Source organism: Echiichthys vipera (assembly GCF_963691815.1).
Source record: "Echiichthys vipera genome assembly, chromosome: 2".
NCBI classification, from domain to species: domain Eukaryota; kingdom Metazoa; phylum Chordata; class Actinopteri; order Perciformes; family Trachinidae; genus Echiichthys; species Echiichthys vipera.
The window spans coordinates 19,361,095-19,379,270 of record NC_139827.1 but is presented as its reverse complement, the minus strand read 5'-3'; the positions used below and the strand labels follow the sequence as shown (position 1 = coordinate 19,379,270).

Sequence of the window (18,176 nt, the reverse complement as noted above, 5' to 3'; positions counted from 1 at the left end):
TTCTACATAGGATACACCTGTGTTCACTCGGTCTAGGCTCCTTCAGAAGCCTCAAGGTGCATTTTTAGGGATTGGAAGCTTCTCCATGCCGGCGGAGGGGGAACAATTTATGTGTCACAGTAGGAGAGAGGATATGAAGTAGCTATTTATGTTCATATTAAGTATTGAATATTTAATTTGGCATATAACATTCTGTTTTATTCATATTGACTTGAATATATTTGTAATATATAAAATAATGAGCTACATATTACTTGGAAATATTCTTTTTGAAAAGCTGTAAAAATGCCACAGCAAAGGTCATCCTCATTGTCATGAATCAGTTTTTTTGTCGACACTTGTCCTACTTGTTTGAGGCCATTAAAGAGATGCTTTCAAGCACAGACACCACGTAGGAGTGGTAAAACACCCTGATTATCTAATGTAACACAAGGCGGATTTTGTCAGTGACTCCACACAAAAATTGGCACCACAGGTTGAACAGATTCCACAAGCGTCTGTTTGGTTTTTAGAGCATTTCTAAAGCCCTAAAATTGTGGGAGAGGGTACGAGGAAACAGACGAAGCATTTGCACATATGCATCCAAAGGTTCGGGGTGGAACTGGTGTCATATATCACAATAACAATCTTCTTGTCAGACAACCTGCATGTATGACAGCAAAGGCACATAAATCATCCGACAGCAGTGGTCATGAGTCAGAGTTATTCTGAAGCTTCTGCTAGATATACTCATCCGTTGTGACTGAAAGGCTGAAACCAGCATGTCAAATGTCCAAATGTCAGAGGAACAGGAAGAGAGGGAAGGTGTGCGTTTGTGTGTATGTGTGTGAGAGACGGAGAACAAAGGTTGAATAGATATTGAAGAGCGAGGAAGAAATCAAGAGCAGTGACAGTCCATCTGGGAATATTTGAGCACACAGGGAATATTGTTGCAGGTGATGGGCTGTGAAGACTACTGTAGCTGATGGAATATTCACCCTCCATCAACCATCACCGTCAGTTTAAATAAGTGTGCTCTGTGGAGTAAATCACTTTATAGACCTGTAGCAACAAAGACAAATATACTGATTCAGTTGTCTTTTTAAATTTAGAGTGCAGCTAAAGAGAGATTTATCCCAGGATGCATTCATTCCTGGAATAAATGACTCTGCAGTAGTCACAGGTATTTATCGGCTTCACCTCCGTTTGGGAAAGAGATGAAAACATTGCGTCTTCGTTGTTAACTGGTGTGACTCTTTAGCTGTGTTTCCATCAAACACTTTTGGTATAGTACCTTGAGAACCGTACGTAACCCATATGGACGTGTACCTAAACACTTACACTAACATCTGTTTTGTGTTTCCACCTCAGACGGTACACTTACTCATGGTGCGGGGTTATTACCGGATGGTAAGAGCCATGCGCTGAAAAACGAGCTGAAAAACAAGCTGAACAAGGAGCTGAAAAACTTTTAATTTCTCCCTGCTCCATCCATCTCTCACTGTATTTCCTCTTCAACCACGATTCAGAGGAACAGCTGAACCAATCGCTGTCTGCTCCTTTTAGTATCGGCTCAGTGTGCGAGATACCTCAATATTTTCTGTTGGTACCATCCACATTTCTACTGCTTACTAACCGTTTGTGATGTTCCACGTGACACTCCAGGAAAAGAAAAAGAAAGGCATACATGTCTACTGGCAATGGAAAAGGAGTCTATGTTTAAAAAAGCATATACTTGCTAATTTTGGTGGAAAAAGAATATTGTGCTTGTTTGTTTTCATTGTCCTTTGAAATGATTAACTGCTTCAAACAATCGCTTTCTGCTTACATCTTTCAATTACGACGTGTCTGATGGAGAAACAGCCAAATTGGAAATGAATGACATCCTTTGGAAACCCCTCTTTTCTCTTCAGCAGTCGCACAACTTTTTACCATTCACAGGGTTGCTCACATGAGGATCTGACTGATTATTCAGATGCACTGGATATATTTGGCACAGTCTACGCTTGCTTCTAAATAATGAGAGGAGCAAAGCAGCGTCTTGGGTTCATCTGCACCTTTTTCAATGACTCACCTGCTCCTCTTCTCTTCATCTCTGCATCTGTATGCGTGCAAAGGCTGTGTGTGTGTGACATGGACAGACTTGGACGAAATGAATTCATTGGAGAGGTGAGAGTGGCTCTGAAGAAGTTGAAAGAGGGCGAGAACAAGCGCTACAATATGGGCCTGGAGAGAATTGCACAGGTAGGTGTGTTGTGTTTTTGTGCATGTGTGACCATGCACATAAATACCAAATAGGTTTCTGTGGACATATTTCAAGATGTGTCCTATTTCCATTGTGCATGTTTGCCTGGGGGCTATATCAGTCATCAATTTCAAATACTGCATTATAATGTGTAATAGATATTCACCTGGAGGCTCTGTGTGATATAACCATGATGTCTCTCCCTCTGGTTTCAGAATAAAGAAGCTAACAATCAAACGGTGGAGCAGGGAGCGGTCGTGGCAGAGGAGGAGGTAAGACAGGGTGGATGCATGAATGGAAGATTGTATTTGCATAATGTATTCATATTCACTTTTGCTAACATCAGAGATTTACACAGCTAACAGCCCAATTTAGCATTATGAAAATTAGTTGAACTTGAGGGAGTTTGCGAAGGTTTGGTGAAGTTAGCCTGGTGCCAGATCTTACGAGAGTGTGTTAATGAGACAGAGACCGGTCTTGAACAAAGTAAATCTTTCCCTGCTTTGTCAGACTGAAAAATGCAATTTTAAGCCCTATTCGGACAGGATTAGTTTAATTTAGGGACGTGGGGTAAGGTCATTTTAAGCAGAGGTTTTAGTCCTGTCCGAATGCGCAGTGTTAGTAATTATTCCGAAGAATGTAAGTAAAATATACGGCAATTGTCACCTTTTGTAAAACAGTCTGGAAAAAATACTAAGTACAACTAGTCCTGTCCGAATATGACCCTCTGTAAAGCATATGTTGATATTCCGTCATATCCCATCAATGCCTAGTTTCCACATTTTTTTAGCACTGAGGTGCTTGAAGAAGCACTCTTATCACTGCTTTTAGGTAAATTATTTTGTACTTTAGTTTCGTGTTAAGTTAGTTTTGTGATATCAGGAAGTTACGTAGAACGCACATGGCAACAGGGAGGTGATGGCAGTGCGTAAATCGAGTAACCCCTTCCACTTCTGGTAGAGTAAAGGTATTTCTTTATCACGTGGGAATTGGTCATTTGTATTACAGGTGTTCAGAGATAAAACTATTTTACCTCATGTCCCCACATTAAACTAATCCTATCTGAATAGGTGTCTTTGGTGTCAGAATGTTAGGGAGATATGTGGCTTGTGAAAAAAAATGGTCAGATATTTACTTGGTGACTATGGGGGAAGAGAATCGGCCATGATGTGTCCTCATGTTCACTTCTCCAACTGGAATCAATACACTCAGGACCTGCTGCTAGTCTCCTCACAAAGCCGAGCAGTGGCAAAACCCACATGACACAGATAAAGTAAATGACTCTAAGTTGTCTCGTTTCTAAGCCGTCTCTGTTCCCGCTTTCAACCAACACATGGCTCATTATAATTTCCTATTACTCTCCTCTATCTGATATATTTTCTTATCTTTTCAGCCATTGTAATTGATCCTCTATTTTCACTAGCTCTAAAGGAAAAGAAAGTTTAATCAGGTGATTTTTAATGAGTATTTGTGTCTGAGGCATGAACTGTAACAGACTGTTGTGATGGGAAACTGTTCACAGGAGTCCATGTCGTAAATTACACCAATGCTGCTGGTACATTGTTTTCTTCTTCTGGTGGTAGTTATCTGATATCACGTTATGATTTCAGAGACAGAGGCTAATAGCTTTTGGTTTCTGATTGGACTCGTAGTTTCGTTTTTGGTTCTTTCTCGAGATTAAAAGGAGAAAGGAGCAGTGTTATTTTGTTAAGCTCAGATAAAGCCTTTAATTATAAGCTTTAATTAAAATCCTCCTGTTGCCTGTGCATAAAAAAACACTATATCCTAGGTAGTGAAAACATTGCAGCAAATCACAATGAATTGAATCCCATTTCCCTGTTTTCCTTATTTTATGTGTGTGGCTTTGAGGGAAAAGTTTTTAGGATCTTTATTGACCCTGCTGCAGGATCCCCCACTGTGTATTAATTTAAGAGGGGAACGTCAGGTTGAAAACCGGTGCTGTGTCTGACACTGTTGTTTTCTGTGTCCCCAGCGAGGCCGCATCCTGGTGTCACTGTGCTATAACACAGAGAAGGGCTGCCTGCTCGTTGGGATCATACGCTGTGCCCATCTGGCCGCCATGGACTCCAATGGCTACTCTGACCCCTTTGTCAAAATGTAAGTCATGTCTGATATTCATGAACAAAGCTGGCATCCTACAAATTATGCTCATATGCTGCTATTCTGCATTAGCAATTCACAGTAATGTGATGTTCTTACAGTGCGAAATGTCAGAGTGTGTGGGTTGGCACAATGGGTTCAGCAGTGGCCCGAGTTAAAGGACAATTCTACTTTATTTCAATCTGCCGTATTTCCCATAAATGTGGCAACTGTGACTTTATCTACCCCCTTTAAAGAGAATGGGGAAAGGAGGAGTTGTGGAAAACATATATTGTATGTGTGTGTGTGTGTGTGTGTGTGTGTGTGTGTGTGTGTGTGTGTGTGGGTGTGTGTGCCTTTGATCTTGATCATTTTTGCCAAGGTATCTGATGTTATATTTGGATATGCATATACTACTACTGTATGTGGCTATAATCTTTTTTTGATCTCATCTAAAAACTGTATATTAACCATGCCATGTGTTATCCATGTGTGGATATTGAAGGAGCACTCAGAGTTTCTGAAGGTGTTTCGTCACCAACCACAACTTTTATTTTTTTTCCTGTGAGCAGCTGCTCCATTTCCTTTGTGGATTACATTGAAGGATAGAAGTGTACATTGACAGTACACTTTAGAATCAAACATTTTTAAGGCTGCATACTGACTTTTTGAGTATACTTCAGTTTTTCACTTGTCTCCTACAGTATGAATGCATAGTACTCAAAGCCTATTGATTAGTGTGTAGTATGAATCCAGCTGAGTTTTGGCTCTGAGAGTTAGACAACGTTATCTTTGTTGTTATTTCACATACACTTTTCCCTTTAACCATCCTCACACACACACTTAAACTCCATCTTCGTTAGCTGATGGAGAATCTATCTATATGTAAGGTTTCTGTTGTGAGAGGGGGCATGTTCAAATGTCTCTGCCATCCAATAGAGACACGACTCCAATCGCACTGCTGATTATGATGGAGGATGGATTACTTTAAAGCTGCAATGATCTGTAAATTATTGAATGAATGAATCTATAAGAAAAATTAGGAGACAGCTTTGATAATCAATTAATTGTTTTAGTCATTTATCAAACAAAGAAGACACTGGGTTGTTCCTCCACTGTGAGGATTTTCTGCTTTTCTCTTTTTTTTTTAACTGTTTTGATCAAACAAGCAATTTGAAGATGTTACCTTGGGGTCAGTGATTTCCTCACATTTTATAGACTGAACTACCGGTAATTAATCAAAACTAATGATTATTAGATTAACTCCTTAGCACATGCCCAATTATGTTTCAGTAGCAATGTTGTTGTGTTGTTGCAGCAATTTTTTGCATTGATACCATATTTTACACGGATTTAGTGCTAAATTTAACTTTGTTTTTACCACGTGACAATTATTGTAATTGGTCAAATTTTTGACATTTGGAGATTTCTGTAAGAATTGCATTTTGGGTGAATGGATGGCGAGCACTTCTGTTGTGGAAACTGCTCAGAAACCCCCTTAGTGTCAATATACCTAATATACATTCTGAATAATCCAGGTCTCTAGTCTGTGGTTGTAAAGTTGCATGAGGCTGTGATTACCCTAAAGGTCACAACAGCTCATTTTATACAAGTTTAAAAAAAACTCGACACTGCCCGTTTAAAAAGGGGGACCAGAGGGTGTGTGCCAATTACAGTGGTATCACACTTATCAGCCTTCCTGGTAAAGTCTACTCCGAGGTGCTGGAAAGGAGGGTTCATCCTATAGTCAAACCTCAGATTGAAGAGGAACAATGTGGATTCCATCCTGGACGTAGAACAACGGACCAGTTCTTCACTCTCGCAGGGATCCTGGAGGGGGCCTGGGAGTATGCCCATCCAGTCTACATGTGCGTTATGGATCTGAAGAAGGCATATGACCGGGTCCCCCGGGAGATACTGTGGGAGTTGCTGCGGGAGTATGGGGTGAGGGGGTCACTTCTGTGGGTCATCCAATCTCTGTACACTGTACACTGTCCGGATCCTCTGCAGTAAGTCGGATTCGTTCCCGGTGGGGGTTGGCCTCTGCCAGGGGTGCGCTTTGTCACCAATCCTGTTTGTGATTTTCATGGACAGAATATCGAGGCGTAGTCGTGGTGGGGAGGGGTTGCAGTTTGATGGGCTGATGGTCCTGATGGCCCCATGTAAAGAGGCTGAAGGTCCTCGAGCCAGCAGCTGCGGGTTCGACTCCGTCCTGTGGGCCTTTGCTGCATGTCTCCCCCTCTATCACCCCATTTCCTGTCTGTCCTATCTAATAAAAGGCTTGGAAAACTGACAAAAAAATAATCTTTAAAAAAAAGCAGACATGGTCTCACTACAATGAAATGGCTACTATGGGGACTAAAACCATCACACATGAATATAATTGGAGTCTCAGCTTTACAGTCAGATGCAATTCATGCCATCCCAAGACTGTTTAGGGACCTCAGTATACAGAAATATTTAAATACATTTTAGAATGGCAGAAATAGAATATTTGTACTGTATGAGGAAAAACTGCATCCTTTGTTTCACCCTAAACTGTCTGGGATTATAATAAAGTTGGCATGTCTGCAAAGGGGAGAGGGTTCCCATAGAATCAATTTCATTCAGATATCTTGTAGGCAGAGGTCAAGGGACCCCTTGAAAAATGTCCATGCCAGTTTGTGTAATTAAGCTCTTCCTGACAAGCTAACATGTTATGGTTGGTACCAATGGATTCTTTAGATTGTGTAGTTTACAATGATACCAACATATTCACATTCACATACTCACAAATTAATTTAGCCAAGAGGCCGTCCGAACGTCAAGAGGTTGTAATCACTAATTAAAACGATTTAGTTATTTTGCCAATCATAATGTGCTATCATTCTGTTAGACTGCACCAGTTCAAGCCTTTTTAAACACAGAGCCGAGGAAAGGCAAAGTGTCCAACACTTCTCACCTGAGCCAAGCTGCCTGTAAGGCATGGTGACGGATAAAACCCACACATCTCAATCTCTGATCTGCCTGGTGCACTTAAATACCATCAGTGCAGGGATTGAGAGAGCTCCCACACAGCACAACCAATCCTGTAACCAACGCCACCTCCAGGAGTGGGAGGCTTAGAAGCAGAACGAGCTTTGAGTTTCTGAAATTGCATCTAAAGGACTTCTAAAGGTTTTGTAACTTTTCGTTTCTTACAAACTAGTGGATTGGAATACAGTTATTGAAGGTTCAATAAGCTACTCTTGACTTGGTTGACCAAGACAATGTTTGTTAATGTCCTGAGGATGGCTGCAGAAAAGATTTGGATTAGTCTGAGTATCCACCTCCTCCTTTGTGCGCTTAATGTAGGTTTAAAGTTTGAACATTCTTCGGCTGGCGGGCACATAAGTGAATGTGCACTGGTGTCATTTAGAGACTTTTACTTGGCTATTGTGTTTTAATACTTTACAGTCACATTTATTCATATACTGTATGTATGATTTCTTTTCTGTTTTCAACCAAACTCCTGGCAGAAAATCTGTTCAACTGGTTGGCTTTTTTGACATGCACAGTTGCATGACACACTGTTTGAGATCTCGAAGGTTTGCACTTTGGATCCTCTGCTAAGTTATTGCGACCTACATCTACTTATAACACCCTTCTCTGACTAATTCCATAGAGAAGTTTACAGGCACCATCACATAACTATGATAAGTCTGGAGTCATGGAGAGACTTGTTTGTTTACCATGAAGTGACGACGCCCTCTAGCATAGGAAGTATGACTTGTCCATCGGCGTGAAGTAGGAAGTAGTGTGACATTATTATAGAGCCACAGAGTCTGCAGAGAGAGGTCAGGGTGATTGGGAGGGACAATAAAACGTCAGAATTGAACAAGAGAGGCTGTTGTTTATTTCCTATTTACAGTCAACATTGGTTTATTTTAACCATGACCACAATCATTCCACAATCTTAAAGACGTAGTTATTATTGCAGCCCCCTACAGTCCACATGACGACGTGTCTGTGAGCAAGACGCTGACTGAACCCCAAATTGCTCCTCATGGTCAAATTGTGAAACTCTTTGGATAAAGCGCTTTATAAATGGAACGATTACTTATTTTAACTCAAATCTCTAAGCAAGTTGTATTTGTGTGGAAACAACAAAATCCTGCCTTTCAGAAGGCATGGATGAACAACCTATTTGTCTAGTTTAAAGACTTAATGAGTAGGATTTCCCTTGAAAAAAACACTCAAAAAGAATCCCTCTCATTCATCAAGATGCCATCTGCCTGGATTTTCTCTTTTCTTGTCACTTGGCTGAGTTCTGGATGTTTCTGGGCATTAGCCAATGGCAGAGCCAGCAGGAGGGCAGACGGTGCGTAAGAAGGTAACATGTAACATGTAAGAATGTTGTTGCCCCTTCCCAACATCAGTATTTTATATCATATTTACCTAACATTACCAGTCACCAGCGCTAATGCAGAATGCTTGGTCATTGCAGTAACGACCCAGGTTTTAGCAAATTCATGGTGGTGGCCATGGTGCTGAAATATCAGCAGTTCAGTGTTTAAGAATGAATCCATGGCACTGCCCATGGCCCTGAATTAACACACTTCATATCCATATTCTCTCCGATCCACCCTTCTGTCTCTGTAAGTTTCCTCTTTATCACTGCGACTGATTGATCAGCTGTCAGCCAATAGGATATAAGGGCCCACAAGAGGTCCCCGCCCCCTCTGTAATGAGCCACTGGCTCCGCGCCTGGCATTAGTCTCCGGGAAATGGCTGTGTAGCCTCCACGCAGGCAAAAACAGGCATCCAAGATGAAGTCCCGAAAAAGGCAGATACAGTGCCAAAAACAACCCCGCAAATAGTGATGCGAAAAGCTGCCGTTGAGCCAGGGAGGCAAGGCCAACCTTGAATGTTGAGTTTACAAACTGCAATGGAGAAATCATACTCATGCCTTTATTGTAGAAAACTTGTTGTAGATGGAAGATGTGAAGCAGAGGGAGAGAAGAAGAATTAGAGGGACACAGACAATAACTGTATTGAAAAACTTTCTGTCTGACAGTGTTTTTAGTTGTTTGTGTCAAAATATTGAGCACAACTTTTTGACACTTGCTCACAGTATTGGGATTTTAAAGTTCTTCTAGAGAAATGAGAGAAACAAAAATTGTATAAAAGAAGTCTCACGTGGATATTTTTCTTCTTTCGTTCTTGCGATGTGTTCCTCTGCTTTAAAAGTGACGCCTTGTGCTTTATCAGTCTCCTTTGCTGCACAAAGTTTTCGAGTGCATCAAAAAAGTCCTTATGCACTTAGAGTATCCAGCTCATCCTCTTCTTTCTGTTTAATGGTGCATTTTATTACTTTTTCGTTGTGTCTCCCTCATCTTGTTCTATATCCTTTTACAGGATGCTTTTTTTTCTACTGGCTCTTTTTAGTTGACATGATTTTGTGAAGCGACTGCTCTGATCTGATTTGTATTTCTGGCACCTTGTTTTGGGTTTTTTTTTCATTTGCCTGTCTTCCAACTTTATCCTTTTGTTGTCCTCTGTTACTAGTTCACCCCACTTCAGTGGTTGCTCTGCAGAGTATTTGCTGCTCTTTTCATTCATCCTTTTATGATTTCCACCCAACATAATTCATGGTCTGAAGTTTTAGGGAAGTTAACTTTAACAAAGAAATAAACAAAATAGGGGGTGAATGTATTGCTGGCATAGGTGAATTATGTCTCTTGAGTATTCTGAGCAATTAAGTCGACATAGGGGTAAAGAATTAATTTGCTTAGCTAGCGTTCTGCCCTACTTCACTGTCAGAGCGGTGATTTCCTGCAGCTGTAACACCAGCAATCCTCTTGAGGAATCTGAAACCGAAGCTGATCTTGATGCTGTCTTTATCGTGCATGCAGCGTGCGTGCGTGTGTGTGTGTCTGTGCATTCGCCCAGAGGGCTTTTCCAATTGGTCTTTTCTCTCAATCAGCCTTTAGAAGCCATTCAAGTGACACAAGGTCAGAATTATCGCAGAACTAATTTGTCTTTCATTTAAAAGGACAAATTAGCATTTGAACACCAAATTTACATCCTTCAGAAGGACTTTCCATTCCTCTCCCCTGTTCTTCACACTTTAACCAAAATGTTAGAAGAATAATTTATTCTGTCAGGAAAAAAGACACGTGATGGCAGAAAAAAGTGCTTAACATGTCAGCTATTTACTGCTGACCAAGTAACACTGCCAAGCTTCACAGTTTTGCTCTGTCTCTATTTCCCTCTGAACGCTTATATGAAGTGAAAATCCTGACTCCTCTCTGCAGCAGGCATATATTTAGCTTTTCGTTCCAACTGTCACCCATATTTCTATCATATATTTTTGTTTGGTTTTCGCATCTCACCATCATAACTCTGGTTCCTGGTTATAGGACCAGCTCCCTCATCTGTTCCTGTCACTTCTTTATTTTGGTTGTTTCTTTTTGTCATTGTCTCACTTTTCTGCTGGTCACTCCACACTTGGGCTGCAGCTATCGAATCTTTTTGTAATCGAGTATTCTACAGATTATTCAATCAATTAGTAAGCTTATGACTGTAGCATGGGCTGGTAGGTAGCATGAAGACAGCAGTTAGCAGTTGCTAGTTGGAAAAGCATTAACACCATGAAAAAAAAATACTACCTAATGTAAATCAATAAATGCTTGAGATTTTGAGGAGCTGTTCGTGCATAAGGTTTGAGTATGCTATCTCTGGTTTCTTCCTGTGTTTTTGTCCACCCCCTTACGTCAGTCTTAAAAAGAGTTGTCCTAACAACCATACTGCTCCATATGAGAAAAACAAAACAGTTTTATTGAATAATATTTATGCATCATCATCATTATAGAGAAAAACAGCGCTGAAAAATGTGAGTTTATTTGCAGTGAACGACCTACTTTTTAAAGACTCAGACAACAATAACTGAAGGGATAATCCCCCCTATCTCTGTGGGCCAGCCTTCCATGTTAAATGATTCTTCACATTGAATTTTCTATGGTAATTTGGGCATATTTTGGTTGCTGCTGTACATATTTTTTTTTTCTATTTATGCTGTTGTTATTATGAATGTTGCTGTCAAATTGTGTTTTGTTACTCTGGAAATTGGAATCCCCCGTGTGAACGGCCTCAGAGCCGAATGTAAAATGTGATTTTGCGCGGCTCAGACTGAGACGTCCCCCAGGCTCTCACCTCACCCTCTCACATGCCGCTGGTCAAACAGAGGCTTTGTTTGGCTGCTTCTCAGTGGATTTCTCTCTTTCTTCTTGTTTCTTTTCTTATGAAGGTAGTCAGACCTTTGTATAGGCACCAGGTATTTTAATGCTGATTAGCTCATGGAGAAGATGACCTTTTTAAAATACAATAAACACCTAACACAGCCTGTGACTAGTGACAAGAAGCTGCTTGATAACATGTCATTAACTGAAACACACTATAATCAAGAGTGTAAAAAGTACACAGTAGGTTTATTAGTAGTATGAACAAAATCATGTCAGAAGATGTGTACTGTATATGTCCTTCCAGAGGGTGTTTCACCAAAGGGTAGAGAGAGCTGTTGAGAGTGTGCAGACAGAAAAACTTCATGCAAATTTACATGTCATTTGCACATATTTGGCCCCTGGACCATTTGTGTTTATTTGCCCCAAAGTGCTAATGTCCTTATTTTTCACAGTTTTAAACTGAAGGTTATTATGCTGTAGCTGCACTAACTGACAAGATTAAACACATCTGTACCAATCCGTCAGCTCCTGTTTCTAACCCACCAATTTAACTAATTTATGATGAGTAGTAATTAGTGCTTCACATTTAGTTATGTAGTGGTGAGCAGTTCAACCAGAGAACAACTTTCCCATCTCAGATTGTTTCAGAAAAGTAAACTGAATTTAAACCGAACAGTATTGTTGTTCTCTGTGGCTTTGTGGCTTCGTTACAGTTATCTCTACGTCATTTTGACAATGCTTTACATTCTGATGTTCGCACATTATGTACATACAAAATACTCTCTCTTTTCAGTTGTCAAGTATTTAATTCACAAAGGAGTATACAAAACGGCTTTACCATGTGGTTATTTCATACAGACTTATTCTTATAAATCTACTTTAAGCATCCCTTAGATTTCTCTTACCCGTTAAGCCCTCTACAGTAGATGTGGAGTCTTGCTGAGAACATCTGGACAAACTCTGATATTGAGGCCTCTTAGGATAACTTGAAGTCATAATTGTCACTGATAACTAAAGTCCAATCGTTTTGGACGTTCATCCAAAAAAATGTCTATCACTGACAACGTGTCTCAAGTCTTATTGCCATCACCTTGTTTTGTTTTTTTATCAATTCCTCCCACTCCTGTTCTTTCCCACCTTCATCCTTCCATCCTTCACTCGCTCTGATTCCGGCTCTGCAGTCACAACCCCGAGCCCATCTCATGCATCAGCTGTCAGGTCAGGATCCATCACTTGGTGGTGGGGGGTGTCGTCGCTGGAAGAGTGAGATATCTCACCGCCTGAACATCTTGACTTGGAATTTATGCTGATGATGACTCCTATCGACCTTTAGCGATCCTTCTGTTGCCTCTTCGCTGGAGCACAGGCCTCCGTCATCAGCCTGATTATGATCTTGCTGGGGTCTACTGTCTCTCTTTGTTTCTCTTTCACTCTCTCACTGCCCCTGTCTTTGTTCAAAAGACTTGGGTCCCAATTATCTCAAAAATAGATTTTGCAAACTTTCTGTCTTCATTTGTTTCTGCCATTCAGCAAAGTTCACTGTCACAAAAGGGCAAAAGATTTTTTTTTTTAAAGTGACGGATGAATTGCAGCAATAATGGTTGCTCTGTTCTTGTTTAAAAGGTAAAATGCATTTGAGATTTGAGCTCCATTGTACAAACTTCACCTAACAGCACTTCTAAATCTCTATCTATAGTTCAACGGTTGACTCTCGGCCAGAAGCAAATCAGCGCATTTATAAAACGTCCAACTATTCCCCAAAGTCCTGATAAATTTATGACCTCTTTAGCTGTTGCTCTCCTTTCTCTCTCTTCCTCAGCATCTTGCAGCCAGATATGGGGAAAAAGTCCAAGAACAAGACTTCAGTGAAGAAAAAGACTCTCAACCCCGAATTCAATGAGGTACAGCTCGTCTCCTGCTCTACAAATAACCACAATACAACTGGCAACTTCTTTGATTTTCTACAGTGAGCTAAAGATAATGTTCTGTAGTGTATCTGAGGTTTGGATGAGCATGGCGATTAAGCATACTTTTTTTTTTAAACTTCCTTCAAGTCTGACATTCCTTCCTTGAATATGTTCTTAGCATCAATCTTCATGTTTCTACTCAAAAATGCACTAAATTAGGAATTCAGATCCTTTCAACTCTCGTGTTAATGAATCATTAATATCAACATGCTCTTGTGTGCACCACCTGCACAGGAGTTTTCATATGAAGTTACCCTGGACCAGCTGGCAAAGAAAACCCTTGAGATCACTGTGTGGGACTACGACTTGGGAATGAGCAACGACTTCATAGGTAGGCTGAGAAAAAGAACAAACCTGATGTGTGGAGGGGAGGGGTGGAGAGGGAAGCTGCAGCAGCAAAGTAGATGACTGTACAAGAGTGTCTGAATGAAAGCAATGCAATTGCAGAAAACATAAAAACCAGGCTGAGCGTGGGCGGAGAGAGAAGTAAAAGAAAATACATAAATGCAGAGAGACGAGGGGAAATTATAAGGCTTGAGGAGAACGATTTGAGCGAGCATGAGCGTTTGATTGGAAAAGGAAGTAGAGATGCTTTAGAAATCAAAAAGTACCCCCATCCTTCATGGACTTGGCAGTTCAGATCGCTGCTGCTTCGTCAGACTGCTTAACAGCTCTGGCATTGCCTGATGTGTATATCATGGCAATAGAGCTCATGGGAGATTATGGAGTGATGGGGAAATAGTGGGGAAGCACAGTGAGAATGGATTACCACCCTGTGAGCTTAAAGGCCTTCAGATCAAAGCGTTTTACTATGTCTAATGTGTGTGTGCGCACATGAGTGTGAGGCCGTGGGTTGGTGGGAGACACCCAGTGTCAGAGTTATTAGCCCTGCTGGGAGAAAAGACCATCAGTCTGACGTTCAGCCCCCGATAATGACCATTCCACCTGACCGTTATCATTACAGGTTTTGCTACATCAGCCTGCCAGTGATGTTAATGTTAATCCAGGCTGGGAGAAAATTGACACCGAGACAAAGAAGAATGGAGAAAACGAGTTGATAAAGAGGCTGAGCGAACATAATCCCAGTGCGCTTGTATAAGAGAAGAGATCAGGAACAAGCGGGCTAATGGGCTTAGCTGAAGATGTAGAGGATGTTACATGGTAAAAGGTGAGATTTCAGAGATGAATAGAGGAGAAAAATAAAAAATTAGAGAATAAAATTTGTGAGGGCAAAAGTACACAAAAACACAGACAATAAATCAAGTAGATGACTTGTGGGAAGAATCGATAAGCAAGGAGAGACGGGAAATTTCATCTTCACAATGAATGAAATCTAAACCTCTGATTTTAAGTGAGCCGAGTTATGTCTATGTTACATCGTAAAACCTTACAGAAAACAGGATACAGCCGGCTAAAGAAACTATATAGACACTATAGATTTTAAAACTGTTTTTAGATTTAAACCACAGACTCACCCTCTAATGTCACAGCGATCCCTGACTCATGTTACCTACCGTGGAAATGTTTCCAATGAGTTTCACAAAGTAAGATACCATATACAGTTGTACCAGGTATCGGATTGGTACTTGGAAGACTCGCTAAACTGAGGTATTCGATTCAGGAACATCTTCACTCTCAAGTCAAGTCAATTTAAACTGTAATTGCATTATTGTATTAAAAGCCGGTAAAATAGTATTTAACTCAAATAATTAAAATTAAGGTGCAGTGTTGCTTTTTAAAAATTTGAGCGAGAAAAGAAGGCAAGAGAGATTAATTATTTTATTAATTTGTGCAAGTGATGGTGCACACACTCGGACATTCTCTCTTCAAAGGTATTCATAGTGCTTGCCTTGCACGCCAACTGGATTCTTACAAGATCACATGAAAATCCATCTTATCAGGCTTCAAGTAATGTGTTTGTGTCCAAACCCCCAGCGGATTAGACCAATCAGCATCCTGTGAGGAGCTACTGACAGCTAAGGATATGGTTGAGGTGTGTGACGACACAGAGACAGTTTTGAAAAGTTACTGATATCGTTGGACACAATGATCAACAACAAGAACTTTGTTTGAAGCACACGCCTTCAGGTCTACACTTCTGCTAGATATTTAGTTCACCACACACGTTCCTTTGTATCTGCTGGTGGGGTTAAGTGAGGCAGATGTGCAGAAGAGGAAAATGTTGTAAGGGGTAAAAATAAGTAAACAGAGGACACGGTCGAACCTGACACTCAGCCTGCCAGCCTGAGTGTCAGCCTCACACTCGTCTGCATCATCTCCTTCAGCTCTGGTTCCTTATCCCTCTTCTGCTCCCGTGTCAGGATGGCTGACCGTTTGTCACAAGTAACCTGCAGGCTCTGCAAACTCTCCATCGATTACTGTTCGACGGTGGTGGGAGTGTTGTGGGGGCGGTAGTGTTGTGCGTGATTATCCTATTGAATCTGTCAACAGGTTTGGACCTGCTCTCAGAGTTGTGTGTCTGTGTGTGTGAAAGGAAAGAGGGGAGGGAGGGAGGCTTCAGGCTTGGAACCACTTAAAGGCTGCTGCTGTCCCTCCAAAAGCAGCATTTCGGGCATCTCAATGCCAAGCTCAGATGAGTCGCAGATCAACAATCGGGCCTTGTTTGCTCGCGGCTGTCATTTTCCAAGACACTGTTAGAAGACAGCATCGCCAATATGCTGTGTTTTAAACTTCACGCTCCATTAACTGTGCAATCACCGCCAAAGGAATGGCTTTGTAATAACCTCAGTGTGACGACTGCCCGCATCTCTCTATCCTACAGTCTGCCTATCCACCAACGCCTCCTCCGTCACCACCACTGACTTTCACCTGACTCATTTCCTGCTTCCCTGTGCACCCCCCCCCCCCCCTTCCACCTCCCATCAATGCTCTTGCAATAAGTCTTTCGTTATCTAAATCTCTGTCTTGTAATTCCCCAGCTAGCGGCCAATTTCACTCTCTCTGCCTGGAGGAATTTGTCTCAAATGTCTATTTACTTCCCTCTTTGCTCTCCTATCTGTCCGCTAGTCAAATAATAATGATTTTTATTGCCATCAGTGTTATACATTATTGCAAAAGTTCAATTACATTATTGAATATTAGATTTGACAAAAGGTCTGTCAGTCTGTGCCCTTGTTTGTTGTTATTTTCTTACGCCACTAGTGGTGGTAATTAACTGCATTTCCACTTACATTTTGAGGTATTGTTCTTCACTCCATTAATTCGATTTTTTTTAAATCTGAAAGTTAAAGTTACTAGTTACTTTTCAGGCTATGATGCATTTTCATGCATTTAGATTTTTCTTGTTAATCTATGCTGCATTGTTGCATTCTATGAGTCCTTACTACAGCTGATTGTATAGGCGTGAACAGGTGAGTATAGGTAGTCATAATGTATGATAAGCCCCATCAGTCAACCTCTAGTTTTAACAAATCAAAAGCATCCAAAACACACTTAAACTTATAATTCATCATAAGCCACATCTATAATGTGACTTATGACTGTTGATCTATTACACCAGAAAGTATCATGCATGTTTATGAGTGTTTAGTCCTGAAGCATCTCACGTCCCCTCAGATTTATCTTGTGACCCTTTGAGTGGACCTGACCCCCAGGTTGGGAACCATTTGGCTAAACTGTACAATGTAGTTGAACCTAGCTCCACCTCGACCACAGTAAAATTCTACATGTGCACTGGCTTAGTATGGACAATTTAATAGTGTAATATACTGTATATGAGTCACAGGGGACACCTCTATGCAGACATTTTACTTGTATTGGACTATTTTTTCATTGTTGTATTTGTATTTTATCTAGGGATCTGAAGACTTCTTCTACCACTGATCTTTTTTTCTTTCATTGCTTTCCTTGATTCCTCACAATCTCTGTATCCTTATATCCCCCACCATCAATTTCCCATCACCTCTTGATTCTTGTTTTATGTTTCTGCCTCTCAATTTGCAGGTGGAGTGGAGCTGGGCATCAACGCAAGCGGACAGAGACTCAGACACTGGTTTGACTGTCTCAAAAACAAAGGGAAGAAAGTGGAGTACTGGCATACGCTCACACAGCAAGGAGCCCCGAGCAGTGACAAACCGGACTAGACTGCACAAGACACACACCCACACACACACACGCACACACACACACACACACACACACACACACACACACACACACACACACACACACACACACACACACACACACACACACACACACACACACACACACACACACACACACACACACACACAGATTTATCTCACTGGAAGATGGTTGATAACAGAGACCAAGTAAAGCAGTGATAAGAGCAAAGGATTAAACATGCAATAATAATAATAATCATAGAACACCGATAATTACTGCACCAAGTATTAGTTTATGATATTCATACTAATATTAGTGATGGTAATAAGGTGTAATCTGAATACTTTGTTTTTTTAAAAAGGTGAACCAAATTGTGACGATGCCCTCATTAAAGTGTTGACGTAACAAAACAATACTCACAAAATTGTGCTTTAGACCGTATTGTATTGTGAAAGTCGCTCATATTCTGTCATTCAAATTTACACCTAATGAAGAGATTTGAGATTAATGTACTCAAAATGAATTCAGTGAAAGACGCCAAAAGTATGTGCACGCTAGTCATAATGTGGTATATAGTTACAGGAGCGGGAATGT

At 40.8% G+C, this 18,176-nt stretch overlaps 1 protein-coding gene across 1 annotated transcript in view; it reads left to right on the top strand.

The window, feature by feature from the left end:
• The window catches only part of doc2g (double C2-like domains, gamma), a gene marked incomplete at its 3' end in the record, with an annotated part of 31,244 nt that extends 13,648 nt beyond the window's left edge, over window positions 1-17,596 (top strand). The window contains exons 6-11 of the mRNA XM_083935076.1: window positions 2,097-2,223; window positions 2,440-2,496; window positions 4,218-4,342; window positions 13,346-13,427; window positions 13,728-13,824; window positions 17,457-17,596. Coding sequence (XP_083791202.1) covers window positions 2,097-2,223; window positions 2,440-2,496; window positions 4,218-4,342; window positions 13,346-13,427; window positions 13,728-13,824; window positions 17,457-17,596 — 628 coding nt within the window. The remainder of the gene's footprint in view (window positions 1-2,096; window positions 2,224-2,439; window positions 2,497-4,217; window positions 4,343-13,345; window positions 13,428-13,727; window positions 13,825-17,456) is intronic.
• Window positions 17,597-18,176: the final 580 nt, after the last annotated feature.